Raw genomic sequence first — 18242 nt, 5'->3', positions numbered from 1 at the left:
TGGAAGTTGCATTTCTAATCAAATATCTGATACTTCATTTTGTAGCTTGCTGATCAATAAAGCCCAATCACCAAACATCATGAGACCAACGCATGTGTCTCAACCACGAAGGCAATGTTTGCTATAGCAGGAAGGATAGAAGAATTACATGAAAGGAATGTCTTTTTTTACAGAGGGGCTTCTCAGTAGCAACTTCCTGCACAGGGCATCATATCTGCCTAGTGTGCTACAAAGATATGTCATGGCCAGTATGGCTGGTCCTTTGCTCTACAAGTGTAGTCAAGGCATGTCAGTCACTAGCTCCCTTAATGACACAGTATTTATTACCTTTTTCATCCAGCGATGTTTTCCCTTTTTACTTATTTCTACTTATTTCATATTTCAGAAAAGATTCTCATTTATTAATAACTACTCTTCAGGTCTTGTTGTATGAAGAGTAAGTTGCTGACAGTTATGAAATGAACCTTAGAATTTGGATATAAAGACAATGTATAATTCTCTGTTTGGTGTGCTTTGATACTGGAGATGTTGCTCAGTTTTGAGTGTATTTTGATTTGATCAATCATGCGTTTGTTCCCATTCATTGTTGCCTCTGTCTCTCAGTGCAAAATAGAACAATATATAGACACTGGAGGATTTTTAACCCCTTCAATTGGCATAATAGACATGAGTCTTGAGCATACTTTTTTTTTTTAAATGTAACCCTATTCAGAATTTGGGCAGGAAGTGGTCCTGCAGATTTGCTTTGCAATTGGCCTACAACTATTCAGTTTTCTTTTAGTACTTGAACCAGGAGTGCCACTTTATCGTAACCTATTCCCATTTTTTATAATGGACATTTTGCAACTGTCAGTTACTGAATTCATACCAAGGCAAATTCTGAAGGGTCAAGTTGACTTTAATCCTACACATAACTAATCTATTAAAACTAAGGCATGATCACTTTGTTTCTGCTGGGGAAAGAGAGTTATTAATATGTTCTTGCTATGTCCTGTGCATTTTGGTGATTTTTCGGCATTTTTAATTCGGTAAAGAACTGGATTCTTTGGACTTTTGCATGAGGGTATTGCATCTGAGACTAATGTGGGAAATGTGGCGGTATTCTTTCTGTGTAATTGATGATAACACTAACATTTCAAATGTTGTTTTAGAGCTATTGATAAATGGATGTGGTCATTATAACCATCAACCTCTCACGCTCATCTTTTCTTTCTTTACATATTCATTTTAGAGGATGTCTTATATCTTAAAGGTAAGGGTAGAACAGTGACATCGTAATGTCCTTGTGCTGTAACCTTTGGTGAATGAAGCTTTCCTTTATGCTTGTTTTGTCCCTTGCTATAATTGGTGGCTAAAATGTGAAGATGCAATTCTGACATGTAAGTACTTTCTTCAAAAGCAGGCTTGTGTTTGGTCCTTGTAAAATATCACTTTATATATCATGCCTTTAAAATGCTTGTTGTCCCTATGTTTTTAATGCTAGCTTTTCCTCTTATTTTTTTTTCTTAAATCACGTGTGGTTTTCATGTTTGCCTCTTTTTAAGTGTAAGTGGAGTCACTGTGGCTAAGCGAAAGCAATTAAATTCTTTGTTCCCTATATTTTACAATACTAGTTATACCTCACGTATCAGATAGATATATAGATACATAGATTCTGGACAATATGGAATATCAGAGTACTATATTGGGATTCTAAGTGTTCCAATCTGTTTATTTGCATATTAATGTTGAATAGACTTTAAAAAAAAACGTGGCAAAAAGCAAATACACTAAATTTCACCTTTATTGAGCACTAATTAAAGGTGTGGTTTGGCTATATATAAGCCAAATTTATTTATCAGGAAACCCTTCATGAAATTCTCCTCTCTGAGAAAATCTCTCTCTCCACCTTAATTTTCCCATCTGACTGATAGGAATTATGGTTTCCTTTGTAGGGCCACTGCTCAGCAAAACTTACTCAAGCAGTTTTAAGCTCTTAGAACTGTTCTATTAGTAGTTGCATCGCTTACTTAATCCACTTCCAACTATCCATGGTGAATATAAAACAAGTTAGGAATGCTGGTACTCTTCTGGGATTGAAATCCCATTACTTCTGCTGCAGATGGTACCCTAAAGGCACTGACCCTCCTGCACAATCTGCATCCTTCTCCATTCTTATTCTCATCCCTGTGGCAACGCCATTGCCTGTGCTTTGTTGAACCTTTCCAAGTTTACTGGAGCCATTTATAGTATGTGTGATCTAAAAGTCTGACCCTTCCCTAATGGATGTTATCTTGATAAGAGATGTATTCCGATTCATTTTATTTGCTTTATTTTCATTCGTGTTTGGAAGAGAATGTTAATTCATGGAGAAACTGTTACCCTCACAGGAATCTAGTAAGAGCCCCAAAACAATGAAGAAGTTTCTTCACAAAAGAAAGACGGAGAGGAAAGCATCCGAGGAAGAATACGTGATTAGGAAAAGTATGTGCCTGTACTTTTGCAAAGTTATTTATGGGTGAACTAACATGACAATGTTTAAAAAGCAGATAATTAGAGCAGTTTGTTCTTGGCATCATCTGTTGTAAAAAATACACAGAAAATTTGCTCACTTCTAAGTCTTCAGAATAAGCTTCCTCCTGCTGTACTTCCTGCTGACTCTGACAGACATCAGTCTGGACCATTTTCATGCTGCATCACCTCACCCCACCTGGTTTAGATCCCCCAATTGGTACCCATTTTCTATGGGCACATTTTTCCCTCTAGATTTCTGATGCCTGGAATACTTTTTTCTGATAAACCAAATGGACCTGAGGACAGAAATCGTTCTGACAGTCTCATGCTCAGGGATATATCCTCAGTTGCCCATGGAGTCAGCCTGCTGACATCAGAAAACAGAGCTGTATTTAGGAGATGCCTGCAAAGTCAGCCAGTCAATAGATATGTCTGTATTTGACTCTAAAATTGTGAACAAGGAAACTTTGGGGCATACATGGAGACATCAGTGTTTTAGCAAGCAATGCATATATCAGTTGCGAGTATAGTTTAGTTAAATCTTTCCTGTGGCTAGGGAAATAGCTCAATTCATAGAGTGCTTGCTGAGCATGCACAAAGCCCAAAGTTTGATCCCTAGCATGATATAAACCAGGCATGGTGGCATGTGCCTCTAATCCCTGCTTGGGAGATATAGGTAGGAAGATCAGAAGTTCAACTCATTCTCAGCTACATAACAAGTTAGCTGTAACCCTGGACTGTATGAAACTCTGATATAATATAATATAATATAATATAATATAATATAATATAATATAATATATTAAAATTATATCTTTGCTAAACTTCAACTCCTGAAGCTCCAACCCCACCGTCACCTAAACTTATTAGTGGAACATTGTCATCTGAGTATTTAAAGACTGAGTTGGGGAGATGATAAGTGATATCTAGCTGGTTGAAAAGATGGGTGGGGTCAACAGGAAAAGACTCTTAAAGAAGGCAAGTCTTGAAATTTAAGTGATAGAAAGACTTTGGTGTCCTGGATGAGAGTTAGAGCCAAACCAAGCCCACTGCCATCATTTTAGCCTTCAAGAGATTATTAATAAAACCCTTATTGCTTTTGAGTTCTGAACTTCAAAGCAACATTCCTTCCCCCGGGTAATGACCCCAGAACTCCTGGGGTTATTTTTGATAGCATTCTTTTGCCTCGTGGGGCTTGAACAAATTTCTACCTGCCTTTCAGAAACACTGCAAACCCTTGGCAGTGATGGGCACAACACATCATTTTGAGTGTTTGGGGTCATATATGTAGCAAAAGTTATTACTGACTAAATTTGACAGGTACTGCTGCCCTGGAAGAGGATGCTCAGATTCTTAAGGTGATCGAAGCTTATTGCACCAGCGCCAGTTTTCAACAAGGTAATGGCTCGATTAGAATTTGACATACTGCTTTTGCTAATGAATGGGGTTTTATTGTTTAGTGCTCACTGTCTCTTAGAAGGAAAAAAAAAACCTTCAATAAGATGGGGTTTGCAGGGTATGAAAAGCATGTGACTCAGTGCAGAGCAGAGGTGCAGGACTGAATCTTTCAGATAAGGTGCTTTAGTTACTGGGTGGTTTGCTTGTGAATCGTTGCTTTTCACCCAGAGAGAAAGAGATGCAAGAGGGAAAACGTTAGAGGTGATAGAAATGAGAAAAAAATTTTAAAAAAGTGGAAAATGAGAAAATCACACTTTAGGACACAGAAATGAGAAAAAAATTTTTTAAAGTCACTCTCTTTTGATCTCCACAGATACCTCCACCAGCACTAGTTAGGAATTAAAGAGCCCAGAGAGTTCCTGTGTCTGCAAACTGATGCTAATCTCGTCTTATAGGCAGAATAGGAAAGGAAGTCAGAATACTATCTCTCATCAGCTATGTATTGAAGTGAGCGATGCTTCATCAGACTTGGGTTTCAAAGTTGCTCTGAAAATCTGAAAAATGTAGCTACACAGCTGAGACTTCATAATGTATAAAATGTCTCAAGGAGCTGTGAGATTTGGGCATTTGCCTAAACAGCTTTTAGGTTATACCCTTGAAAGCTAGGTGATGCCTTTTGGCAAACCGTTGTGCTCTTCCCAGTCTAGGTCACACAGATTATATATTTTGTTTTCTCTCATCTCAGACTTTATGCCATTACTGAACTAGCCCCTTTAGAAAGTTTTTCTCATCTGCATAGGGAATGAACATCCCCTGGTGCTGTAGTATTCACAGCTGCTGACCAGCTGCTTACTCGGAATGAGAGGGATTTCATAAGAGACTGCCTTAACACAAAGTAACACATCTCACAGGCTGTCACAAAAGGAAAGCATTTGATGTGGAAATCAATACATTTCACTGTGAACAGGGACAGTGTGCCACAGATGCAACCTGGCTGCACTTCTGGCATGCTCAGTTCTAATAAGTTTTGATGAGCTGGGGGAGGAGAGTGAGAGAAGTTTTATTGTGAAAGGTAGGGTGGAAATGGGGACGAGGAGACACCAAAGCATCACTCATACAAAATCTGACCTTACCTCACCTCTGAACCACTTGTTTTCCTAGCTTTAGTGTCTAGCCCTGTACTTAGAGGTAAAAGCTCAGGCATGTGATCTGCCCTAAGAAAAAGAGCAGTTTTGTTCCTCCTTCTTACCTTCCCTTCTACATGTAGGAAGTATCCCGCTTGACACTCAGATGTGGCCAACATTTCAGCAGCAGCATGGGCCAGTCTAATGTCCTGTTTCCATAGAAATGACTGCTCTTGGCTTTCTTTTATCCATCCATTTATCTTCTGCATACTGATGAAGAGCCATTCTCTGAACACAGAAAGGGAAACACATCTTTACTCTGGGGAAATGGAAGTGGTCAAGGAAAAGCAGTGAATGTATACCTCTGTGCAGGATACTCTTCCAAAACAGTGACCTAGACAGTGACTTGGACAGACCAAAGATTATGTCTCTGAACCCAGAGAGGAAGGATCTAGATTGCCAGGATGGAGAGGCAGTGTGGGCAGAAAGCAGTGAAGAAACCTGAGTTTTGTTGCTGAGATAATCTCCCAGCTCCACTGTACCCACCACCAAAATAGCTTTAGGCTGCTCCGCATTTCCTAGAGGACCACGGAAGAAACGAGTGTTGCTTCTGAAGCCCATTTTGCCATGTTGTACCCCAGAGCAGTGCTGCCTCTCAGCCTGATCTTCACTGAAATTAAAGAATTCCCAGTGATCATGGGATGTGCTTTGTGACACTTGGAGGCATGCAGAGACTGGGTGATCAGTGATGAGCTCTTTGCTCTGGGAAAGGGAAAACAGAAAAGTCTGGGACTCCTACCACATCAGTTCCCCTTCTTGAAGACAAAATAAGGTCATTTGGTCATTTAGAGTCTCCCCTATCGGGAAATGTAAAAGTGGCATGCTTGCCCTTTGAGTACAAGGGCATGAAGAATGTCTCTGCTGTAACTACAATAGAAAGGGGCAAATACCTAGGACTGCCTCTGGTAACTCCCTACCCCGTCTTACATGATCGTGATCATCACTTACAGGTACTCGTAAAGATTCTGTTCCACAAGTTCTACTCCCCGAGGAAGAGAAACTCATTATTGAAGAAACCAGAAGTAATGGGCAGACCATTATTGAAGAGAAGTGAGTAGAGAGTGTTGCTTTCTTGACATGTTTGGGGCCTAAAGTAGGCATGACATCCTGTCTTAGGGCTTCTGTTGCTGTGATAAAACACTATAACCATGAACAAGTTGGAGAAGGAAACTGTTTATCTCAGCTTACAACTCTCAGGTCACTCTTCAACGTCAAGGGAAGCCAGGGCAGGAACTCAAACAAGGGTAGAACTTGGAGGTAGGAGCTGATGCAAAGGCCGTGGAGGGATGCTGCACATACATAGTCCTGCTCAAGAGAACAGGCTAGAGTCCAAGTTCTTCTCTCAATTTGCTGTGTATTGTCAGGATCGCCCTGGGCTAGCTCTTCTACCTCTCTGAATTTGTTTTCCTCATCTGTAAAATGTGAGTGATGGAAATACTTTCTGTGTTATTTTTTGATCACAAAATGTTTTGTGATCAAATATAATAATTTTAAAGGTTAGCACTCAAAAATGTATGCCCATCTATAGTAATTATTGTTATTAAGAGCATTATTATTGATATAGTAGTCATCATAGCCTTGTGAAGGCTGCAAGGGATGTAGTATTATCCTTATTTCATATATAAAGAAAGTAATAGCCATGACAAGACAAAAAGAAAACTGGTTACACAAGTTCAGAATGACAGTAAGTGACAGAATGAAAACGAAAACCTAGGGCCTAGAGAGATGATTCAGTAGTTAAGAGCACTAGCTGATCTTTCAGAGGACTCTGGTTAAATTCACAAGACACAGGTAGGGCAGCTAGCTCACACTGCTTGAAATTCCAGTTCTAGGTGATCTGGCGCCTTCTTCTGGCCTCCTTGAGTACCTGCATTCACATGCACATAAATGTACACATCAATCATAAAAATTAATCTTAAAATAATCCCCAACTAAAATCTGATCTGAACGTTCCTTGATTTGAAAGAAATCGAGAAACAAGGAATGCCAGCACTAACCAGGGAACTTCATCATCATTTTTAAAAATTATTTTTTTAATGTCCTAATTCTCTGTTATGAAAGGTTAGCTAACCTTTTAAAAGAGTCTCATCCTTTGGTTTTATTGCTGCAGCTTTAGAGTAGGGGTAAATATTACTTACAATATAATTAAAGCTATGCTATCACAAGACCCTATATATGCTACAATAGTCATGTTTTTAAAAATTGAACTCATAGGAGCAGAGTAGACCAGAAACTTGGAGGGGGTAGAAGAAATAGGTGATGCTGATAAAAAAAAAGTTTAATGTTCAATTGTATAAGGTGATAGGTAAGTTTTAGTCTATCTAACAGTGACTATAATTAATAGCTCTCTCTCTCTCTCTCTCTCTCTCTCTCTCTCTATATATATATATATATATATATATATATATATATATATAATGGTTCTTCGAGACAGGGTTTCTCTGTATCTCCCTGGCTGTCCTGGAACTCACTCTGTAGACCAGACTGGCCTCGAACTCAGAAATCCACCTGCCTCTGCCTCCCAAGTGCTGGGATTAAAGGCGTGTGCCACTATGGCCGGCTTTTTTTTTTTAAATAGCAATATTTTTTTATACTTGAAATTTACTAAGAGCATTGACCTCCTGTGTTCTCAATACTCTCTCTCTCTGTCTCTCTCTTGCACAAATTGTAGCTATAAATACATGTGGTGATGGTTGTGATAATAATTTCATTTATGGCATAATTTCATAAGACAAACACACCAAAGCTGTATACTTTAAATATATCATTTTTAATTTGTCTACCATATCCTCAAATTGAAAAAGAAAACACATTTCATTGTTGTAATCTGTTGCGTTCTGGTCACATGAGCTGGGAGTGGGAAGCGAACTGTGCAGTATAGAAATGATGCTGTAACATGGTGTTGAAATGAGCACGTGTGAAGAGAGTTTTCCTCCTATGAAGAGAAAGGATGTGGGTCATCCTTTCTCCCCATGAAGTAGAAACCCACTGATATTTCCATCTCTGTATTTATATAGAATGGTAGGCTCCTTATTTATCAGCACTTCAGTACCAACCATTCATTTATAAATTTGCTCTGTATATTTTAGGAGCCTTGTTGATACTGTCTATGCCTTGAAGGATGAGGTCAAGGAACTGAAGCAGGTAATGCATTACCAAAAGCTATCTTCTCAGATAAAAATAGAATTGCTCTGTCTTCTTTGCCACTGGGAGAGGGATTCAGGAAGAGCCCAGGAGCAGATACTAAGGGAGGGTTGCTATTTTCTTTGTGGTATCAGGTGGGTCTTATTTATTTTACCATATGGCCTTGAATTTCTGAGCCTTTCTATTTAGATATATGCAGCAGAGTCCCAAACTTAGATACAGCTTTCTTGTTCCCACACATCTTTTAAAAAATGTAAGCAAGCTCAGGTATGGTGGTACCTGTCTGCAATCCTAGCCATTAGGAAGGTTGAGGTAAGGACATCATGGATTCGCTAGCTTGGTATAGCAAGACCTTGTCATGAAAACAAATAAAGGGAATAATGAAGGAGATATAAAAGAGGAAAGAAGTTAGTAAGGAAAGATGGAAGAGAGAGTTGTCTGTGGTGGTTTGTGAATTTATGGGCAGTGTGGTCCTATGTTCCATATGTGATAAGACTGGTTGTACCTGTGAGAAGGGGATGCATAGGGAAGAGGGGAGTCCAGGGCCTGCAGGAGCACTTGTGGAATGCTTAGCATATCCTGGATGAGGCATGGTGAAGTCGCAAGCTGAGGCCGGCCAGTGGGGCCATGAGGAATAGAGCAAATATAAAGAGACATTGCAGAGTTGAAGCTTATGGCATGTTATGGCACAGGGCAAGGATCAGGAGAGAACAGACATTAGAGAAGCTTCTTCCCTGGTTGTCTTATTTGCTATGGTGGGCAACCTCTCAAGGATCCAGAAGCACTGGAAGAGGTTTCAGGTAGTGGGAGAAGTGATACTAAGTTCCCTTTAGAACATAATAAGTTTAAGGTGTTTGATCTGCCCCATTGATATGGCCCTATGGGTCTGGTACTCAGAAGAAGTTGGCACCAGGGATATTTGGGGAGCCTCTTAGCACATGCTTGCATTGAGAGAAAAGTGATCCTGAATGAAAAAGCATGGAGCAAGTTGTCTGTGCTGCAGGTTCCGTCTGCAAGAACATTTGGAGAAAAGTGAAGAGTGTAGGAGGCTGCTTACACACAGGCAGAGAACCAAGAGACAGCCTGCTCTCAGAATATGTAGTCAGTGTGAAGGATGATATGATGAGGAGGGGAAATAAGAGGGGGAAGAACCCCGAGAAGGGCTGCCTTAGCTCAGTGATTAATAACTCTTTTCCCTTCTAGGAGAATAAAAAAATGAAGCAATGTCTGGAAGAAGAATTGAAGTCCAGGAAGGACCTAGAGAAGCTGGTCCGGAAGCTGTTGAAACAAACAGATGAATGCATTCGATCTGAATCCAGCAGCAAGACCTCAATTCTCCAGTAACCATCACTGTGCAGCTGAGCACAGTGCCTTCAGCATTCGTTAAAGTGGCCAGCTGAATGGTTTCACTGTGCATTTGAGCTTTGTGCTTTGTGGTGTTGGGATGCTCTCTCTTTCTTCCTCTCTCCCTTCCCCTCCCCCTCTCCCCTCCACTGTTTGATTCAGTGTTTATTGCTTGGTTATCAGTTGATTGACACTTGTTTTAACAGGGGGAAATAGCCTGACGTGGCGCCCAAAATGGCCCCAATACTTTGCTATGCCCAACAGCCCTTTACTACCTAATTCGCTGGAGGCTAAGCTTCTCAGGCTATGTCTAGAGTAGGTGAAAATGAACACCTTTGTCCAGTGACCCAGCTGCACTTCCCTTGACTATCATATGGCTCCCTTCAGTACTTTAAGAAGTTATTGCCCATGTTGTCTGTTGAGATCAAGAACAGTGTAGTGCCCTTACGCTCTCTGTGCTGTTGTCCATTTAAAAGTCAGTGTGGTAGGAACTCCAACCATCCACACCAGCACCAAGTCTCTCAACAAATTGCTTCAGGCAGTCCTCCCTCAGCAGCAGGGCAAAGCAGCTTGATGGAGTACTTATCCCTAGTATAGCGTAGCTTTACAGCCCAGCCCTCTGCCTCTATGTAAGTTTTCTACCTCCCCCCAACCCCATGCTTTTAGCCAACCATACAAAGTGGGGTGTCAATGATCATGGATTTGCTTTGCTTATCTTGTCAGTTACTGTGAGCAGTGACTTTACTTTAAATATTCCCATGACAGCCTTTTCACCTTTCTAAACAACCTGGGTGAGAAAATATTGTGCCCTTGTACACCTTCCATCCCATCTCACCAAGCTCTGGTTTCTGCAATGAGAAGTTGGACTCATCAGTGGATGATGAGCCAGATTATAGACCCTGAGTTAAAGGGCCCCTCCTAGCCGGAGCAGGCTGTCAGTGAAGCTGACTGTTTGAAACTAGTTTGTTCAAGTTGATTATAATGTCAAACCATTGACTTTGTATGTGGTCCAGAAAAGTGACCTGTGAGAAAGCAGATTTCACAGAGAGCCCCAGAAGAACACTGTATACCTAAATTCAACACAAGTCAAAATGGGCTGAGGATGGAGGAACACAGCTCTCACCTACCTCCTCAGATGACAGGACAACTTGGCCAGATGGCAAAGTCACTGGAAAGAGATGCAGAAAGCCAACCAAAGGCTTACATGTATATTATTTGATTGGGCCCTGTAAGGGTTGTTTCAAAACCAACCTTGAGGCCTAAAAGCTTGTTGAGGAGCCCTTTTCCTTTGTGATATGGAGGCTCTCACAGTTTCCATAACTTTATGGTACAGTGCTATTATCTCATGTTACATGGCCAACATTATAGCACCCACAGGATATGGAGTATTCCTGAAGGCCAACCTCAGACAATCGCATAGAGCTATCTTTGTCAGCTTAGAGAGTAAAGGTTTCTAAGAACAGCTGTCCTGTTTCTAAGCCCAGAGATTTCTATGAGACATCTTTCATGTAAAACATTTTTACAAAAGGAATAACAGTAGCAACCCACATGTTCCCATTTGTCCTGTCTGTGCTTGGTTGATAGTTGGCAATCAATGTGCAAAATTTGTCCATAGGAAAAACCACTTTTGTGGTCGCCAAATAATTTAGTTCATTGCTTAAGACATTGAAAGGTCTCATAAAGGATGTGTACATATGCATGTTTGGGGACTTTGCCCTTATGAGGAGAAGCCCTTGATACTCTGGATAATGAAACTTGTGCAGTGGGCTGCCCATGCTTACACACTAAATAATATAAAGGAAATGAAGCCATGTTAATCCCACAGTCATGTCTCCATAGTTGTGTTGTTTACAATACTCTGGAAGTAAACTGCTGCCCTTAGGGGCCTTTCAGTTTCCCCTCTGTTATGTCCCTTCTTATAGGAGCTCAGATTTTCTAAACTTGTTTTTATTTTAAAGACTTTTAAAATGGACATTTTCAATAAACAAGAATAAACAGTGCTTTATAAATAAGATCGTGTGTTTCATTTTTTTCTTACTGACTGATGTAGAGGACGGTTGTTCTTTAAATGTCATTTTATTTTTAGCTGACAAATATGAATTGTTGGTGACAGTGGTGTGAGCTTTCATTCCACGCATACATCATGACATCCATGCATGCGTTGCCTCAACTATTACAATGTCTGTAGTGAGAACTTTGAAAGTCTTTGCTTTTAACTTTTTTGAGATAGACAAATATTAACTATAGTCAGTGTATTGTATACATACAAATTCTTCCTGTCTTACTGAAACTTTGTCCACTTTAATTAAAATACTATCCTTTCTTTTTCCTCACTCATGCCCTGATTTACTCCTATTTTCCCCTACATGTCTATGAGTTTCTGTTTTTATATTCCACATGTGAGGAATGAATGAGATCTTGCAGCATTCACCTTTCTCTGCCTGGCTTATTTCACCTGGCACAATGCCTTCCAGGTTCATTAATGCTGTTATAAATTAGTTTCTTCTTTCTAAAAGCTGAGTAGCATTCCATTATGTATATACCATAATTCTATCCATCAATTGATTCATAGATCCTTACAATAATTCCATTAACCTTCTATCTATCTATCTATCTATCTATCTATCTATCTATCTATCTATCTATCTATCTATCATCTATTTATCACCAGCAAGGTCTCACTGTGTAGTCATGGCTAGTCTGAAACTCACTGTGCATACCAGGCCAGACTTTAACTCACAGAGATCTGTCTTCCTCTGGCTCTCCAGTGCTCAGATCAAAGTGTGCTTAACATCATGACCAGCTTTAGGTTACTCTAGATCCCGACAAAGTGCCTAGTACTCAATCATTCTGTTTCTTTAAGAAATAGTGAGGAGTAGGTTGAGGTTGGAAATTTTAGCTAGTCCACTCGCATCAGCCTTCCCCCAACCTACCTTTTCCACTTAAGGTTTTATTTCATATTGTGATCATACCTGAAATGTAGTGAGCAAATGTCACCCACTAGTGACATAGAACTTTCCTTAACTGCCCTATCTTTCATCTTCTGGCTTCAACTTACAAACTACTTGAACTATATCTCACAATTTTCCTTCCAACACTAGAAGAGATACATTCATTTTCCTATGCAAGTGCTCCTGCATCTTTGCATTTTACAAGGGTTTGTCCATCTGTGATAGTTTCAGTTGTGATCTCTGGTGTCAGCAGGTAGGATGAAACTTATGAGCTGGGGGCTGGGGGAGACAACTCAGTTGGGGAGGCACTTGCCACAAAAGCAGGAGGATCTAAAGTATATCACCAGAATACATGTCAAAATAGTGCTGTGGTGGCTTGCACCTACAGTCCCAGAACTGAAATGACAAAGACAGGTAGATCCCTGGGGCTTGCTGGTCTACCAGCCTAGCCTGCTCATCAAGTTCTAGGCTAGGGAGAGACCCTATCTCAAAAACCAAGGTGGGACTGGCAAGATGATTGAGCGAAGGTGCTTGCCTTGAAAGTTTGATGACTTGAGTTAAATTCCTAGAATACTCATCAGGATGGAAGAAGACAACCACCTCCATGAAGTTGTCCTCAACTGTCTCCCTACATGAAATGCTGCATGTGCATGCCCTACCTATCATAAACACATTATAATAATGAAGTTAAAAAACCCAATAGATAGATGAGTCTTGTAAACAATACCTGACGTAGACCTACCTATGCGTTTTACATCCTCACTCTCTCATGGACACACACACATACACACCCCCACAAACACAGCCCCCCCCCACACACACACAGAGAGGGAGACAGAGACAGAAAGAGACAGAAACAGAGGCAGAGGCAGAGAGACAGAGACAGGGAATTATTTGAGCTAGATACTGTCTATTCTTCTCCCCATGTTCCTCCTGAAAACATAAGAGCAAATATACAGTTTGTTAAGTTGCAGCAAGGGTTCTGGATTCAAAGAGGGTCCGCATATACTTCATTTATGCCAATATTTGGGGTGGAGTGGAGAGTATTAATTTAGACAGCCTTCCAGTGGCCTGTAGGACATTCCCAACATATTCTGGTCTCTTTAGTCCACATTGTGATGTCTCTGCTCAAGTTTTGTGGGTGACGCTGCAGCAGTAGCAGTGACAGGCAGTAGTTATAGCAGCATTTGGGTCCAACTTCCATGGAATGATTGTGAAGCCAGAATCCCACTGCCTTTCACTCCCTTGTCCCCACATTTTTGGAGAGACTAAATTAACTCTCTGCCTGAGCTGCCTTACTGGTTCTTTCTTGCTTTGAATAGTTAAATTTAAGCCCCACATACTAGCACTTGGTTAAATAGTTCACATATTTAGGCTCATGTAAACCTTGAACAACACTGTCAGGTCTTTCTTGCTGTTATTCTCCATATAACAGGTGAATAAAAGTACCAAGATATTGAATTATATAGTACTTCATGGTGGGGGTGTGATTTGAGCCTATATTCTGGTCTATCTCTTGGAACTGAGCTCTCTATACCACATTTCTTCTTCTGCCTTTTGTGCCCATTTAACAACCCTTGTGAAATCCGCAAGCAGCTCCATTTTGTGTTTATTTTTGCGTTTGTTTGTTTGTTTGTTTGTTTGAGACAGAATCTTGTGTACTCCAGGCTGACCTCAGATATACCATGTAGCCCAGGATGATCTTGAATTTCCAATTCTGCTGCCACTGCCTCTGAATTCTTGGATTACACATGTGCATTACTAAGCCAGGTACTATGACGTACTGGGTATTAAACCCAGGGCCTCATGCATGATATGCATGCACTATGAATTGAGCTATATCTCTAGTCTACCAGTGAACACTTGTCAAATCTAGGGAATTGCTTTTCAATACCTCAAAGTGGCTTCTCTGTTGTATTCAAACTCTATTCTTTGCAACTGAAGTGGTCTTTTGTTTGTTCATTTTTGAAGGAATCTCACAATGTAGCTCAAACATGGCTGAATAAACTCAAGTGTATCTTAAGCTGGTCTTGAACTTGTTAGTTTTCTGCCTCCCTAGTGCTAGAGTTACAGATTTGCAGGTGTGCACGGTTGCACATGGCCCTTTGTGCTCTCTCTCTGTCTTCCCCTTTCTCTCCCTTCCCCCTCCATTTCCTCTCCCTCCCTCACAGAAGTCTGTCTCTCTCCTGGTAGCTTCTTTACTCTTTGTATTTTTGCTTTCACTTCACTCCACACTTGGTGCTTTCTTCCTTCCACTTCACAGGTAAGGGCTATCAGATGTCGGAGCCACCAAGTGGGATCTACCTTAGGATGCCCCCTTCCCTCACCCAATTGCGGTGCGGAATGCAGACCACTGCTCTGGGTTCCACAATGTGCTTCATTTGGTGATGAGCCTGAGAGAGCACTCTACTTGGACTTTCTGCTGACCTCATCAACCCTATCAACTGTACAAAAAATAATATCCTCACCAGGAGAATTGGAGACAGGAAGATCATCATGGATTCAAGCCCTGCAAGGAACACATAGGTCTAGGGCAACCTGGGCCCTGTGTCAAAAACAAAAGCCAACTTTTCAGATGTGGACACTTACTGTCAGGTTGAACGATTTGTCTATGGTTATAAAACTGATAAATTGTGAAGCCTGGAATACAACTCTATCTTACAAGACGAGCAGAACAGCAATCACACTCAGCTCTAAGTCCCTTCTTCAAAGAGAGAGCAACTCTCCATATAGAGAATCTGCTCCAATGGCAATAATTGAATACACCACAAAATACATTCCCACTGGAAGCCCAGGAGGGCACTGCTGCTTCTGTTTAAGTGGGGTACTCCTGCTCTGAAAGCATGTCACAGCAGACATTTGCATCTTGTGGTTCCTTGCTTCCTACCAAACAGCAAAGACTGCAATATTTTGTACCTTGTTCATTTTCACTTTGTTTGGAAACAAAACAAAAATGAGAGTGTATTTCAATTCTTTCTCCCCTAGCTTTCCATGGAATGTAGAGGTAGCATGGTTATCAAGACAGCACTATGGGCTAGGGGTTGGGGCTCAGCTGGCCCACTGCTTTCCCAGCATGCACAAAGCCTTGGGTTTAACCCCCTAGTACTGAACAAAGCAGGCATGGTGGCATAGACTTCTAATTCCAGCACGTGGGAGCGGGAAGCAAGAGGATCCTCGGTCAAGACAGGTTTCTGCTTTGGTAAGTGGGGTAGAGGAAGATGGCAACTGGTGGAATGAGCAACACTGACAGAAGATGTTGTCCCGTAGGTAGCAAGATCCAAAGTTCCATCTGTATGCATTGGATCCGAGGGCCTGAGCCCACTGATGAGAGGTAGAGGACTTCTAGGGGACATAAAAATCCAAACTATTACCTAGGTGACTCACTCCTGTCATCCCAGGAGGATGAGAATTGGAAGCAGAAAGATCACCATGAATTCAAGCCCTGCAAAAACACATAGGTCTAGGTGTCCCCTCTCCCCACAAAAATGCTAAAATAAACAAGTCAAACTCCAAACTTTCCCTACCTCAAAAGTATTTCATTAGTAACTTGAAAGTGTTTATTAAAGCCGTGCCTATTTGGAGCAGAGAGACCCTCGGGAATGTAGGGCAGAAGGAGACGGTGAATTGTTGGATTTAGAGGCTTTTGAACTAGCAAGGAGACCTTGTGAGGAAATAAGGTGAGAGGCTGGGGGCTTGGTTGTTTGGAGTGCAAGGTCAAAAAAAAAAAAAATATCTGGGATGGAGCTGTGAGAAGCAGCTCTAGAGGGCAGTAGAGATTCTAGGAGAGGAGAAGGTGGCCTCGAAAATGCAGCGTTTTATATCAATGCTATTACTTCTGTTTACAATCATTTAACTAATTAATTAATCTAAAGAATCTCAATATGCAGGCCTGGCTAGCCTGGATCTCAATAGCTAAAACAGGCTGGCCTTGAATTTGCTGCAACTCTCTTTCATTTCTCCAAAGCTATGTTGGTATCTCTGGTGCACACTACCATAGCCAGCTGGATATAGCTGTTCTGAGCAAATTCCTTACTAGAAGTAGAACTAATTTGGAAGATAACAGCTCCCAAGGAACAAGAATGTAGGGTGAAACACTGGAGCAATGTTCTAAACAAGAAAACATGACTATACAAAGATTTTTTTAAAAATATGCCTGGGGTGTTCTGTTCTTATTTGTACAGCTATTTCTAGGAGATACTGTTTACAAAGTGGTCAGCTCTGAAACTACACACATGTGACCAACAAAAATTGACTCAGTGGGTTATATTTATATATTTATGCATATATATAGTAATACTAATAATCAAAAATATATGTATGTAATACTAATAATCAAAGAAAAAGAGACTACTATCTTAAAGTGTATAAAAAGTAAAATAAAATCTATCTCTCCAGGTGACACACTACTAAACTAGTGATGTCGCATGCCCATCCTATTCTCACTAACTCAAACTGCATAAGAAAGATTATGCCACAACATATCCATCAGTTGTAAGGAAGAAAGAATTATGATACATATGTTGTTACCCTCCCTTTTGACTGAACTAATGCCTTCTTTCAAGAAGACGTAGAATTCTGGCCTTCCTAAGGAAGGCCCACACTGTAAGAGCATCATGGCCACAATCTACTCGGCCGCCATGGCTTCTGCATCACGTCCTTTAAGCAGCTTATGCAGAGTTTGCTCAGTTGACGCTTTTTTCTCCTTTGCAGTTCTGAGCACAAAGGCACAGCACACACATTTCTACTGAGTTACTAAATCCACAAACATCATTCTTGCTCATACCTAAAGTCTCTTGTTGGGGGATGTGTATAGACACACAGGCTTGTCCAGCACAATTTCAGCTTTTTGGTGAGTCTTCACATTACAAGAGCTCTCATCAAGATACAGCTGTGTCATCCGTACGCCTGAAGAGCAAGGACAGGAGGAAAGACACTTTCTCCTTTTTATTCTTACATTAGTAATTTTTTAGATGAATGTGTTTCTTTTAATCAAAACATTCTACCAGTTAAACTCTTGAGTTTCTTACATTATCATTTCTTACATCACAGTTGAAGGTAGCAAGAAATAATCCCACTGGCTTCAGTGGAAGGTTCAGAGCCAAAAGTCACCCTCAGGTTGTTCCAGCTCTGTTTTCTTCTTGCTTAGAGCACAGCTATCAGAAAGATTGGCTCCTGCTTCTCATTTACAGCTCTTTCTCCAGTCTCCTTCTACCATTCCAAAACAAGGTGGGAACAGAGAATGAGACTGCTTTTCACTGACCAGACTTCCGTGTCATCTATCAAAGGCCATAGCAGACTTGCAGAAAGAATGTTGTTACTGATATAAATTGTTGTATGCTCAGCTTGAGAACTAAGTTTATGGTAACAGCCTCCCACCAAAAAGAGTTGGCAAAATTCCTTCCAAATACTTCCTCTTCCTCCCCACAAATTGGAAGAGAGCTATACAACAACAATAATGTTAGAGGGTCTTTATTAATCAAAAAATAAATAATAACATAATCATTAAGTTCACTATGGAAACAATGGAGATTTCAGGGAGCTACAACAGATTTCTTTAAATATAGTCATTCCATCAGGAGGAATGGGCAGGCCAAGAGCTCCTGTCTACAGACCTGACAGTGCTGTAGACAGATACAGGGTAGATAACAAGAGAACCAGCCAACAATAGCCTGACTCTGTGTGTGTGTATGTGTGTGTGTGTGTGTGTGTGTATGTGTGCGTGCGTGTG

General features: G+C 40.7%; 1 protein-coding gene across 5 annotated transcripts in view; it reads left to right on the top strand.

Annotated features, from left to right (window-relative positions):
- Arhgef6 (Rac/Cdc42 guanine nucleotide exchange factor 6) overlaps positions 1-11575 on the top strand; it is a 106898-nt gene extending 95323 nt beyond the window's left edge. For 4 of the 5 annotated variants that reach the window (XM_021152941.1, XM_029473343.1, XM_029473345.1 and 1 more), the window contains 6 exons: positions 1232-1252; positions 2370-2463; positions 3814-3891; positions 6026-6125; positions 8165-8219; positions 9423-11575. In XM_021152941.1, coding sequence (XP_021008600.1) covers positions 1232-1252; positions 2370-2463; positions 3814-3891; positions 6026-6125; positions 8165-8219; positions 9423-9563 — 489 coding nt within the window. In that variant the 3' untranslated portion in view covers positions 9564-11575. The remainder of the gene's footprint in view (positions 1-1231; positions 1253-2369; positions 2464-3813; positions 3892-6025; positions 6126-8164; positions 8220-9422) is intronic. The other variant, XM_029473344.1, reaches the window with a different exon arrangement.
- Positions 11576-18242: the final 6667 nt, after the last annotated feature.

The sequence above is a fragment of the Mus caroli genome, chromosome X (assembly GCF_900094665.2).
Source record: "Mus caroli chromosome X, CAROLI_EIJ_v1.1, whole genome shotgun sequence".
NCBI lineage: Eukaryota > Metazoa > Chordata > Mammalia > Rodentia > Muridae > Mus > Mus caroli.
This window is presented reverse-complemented; position numbering and strand designations above follow the sequence as displayed.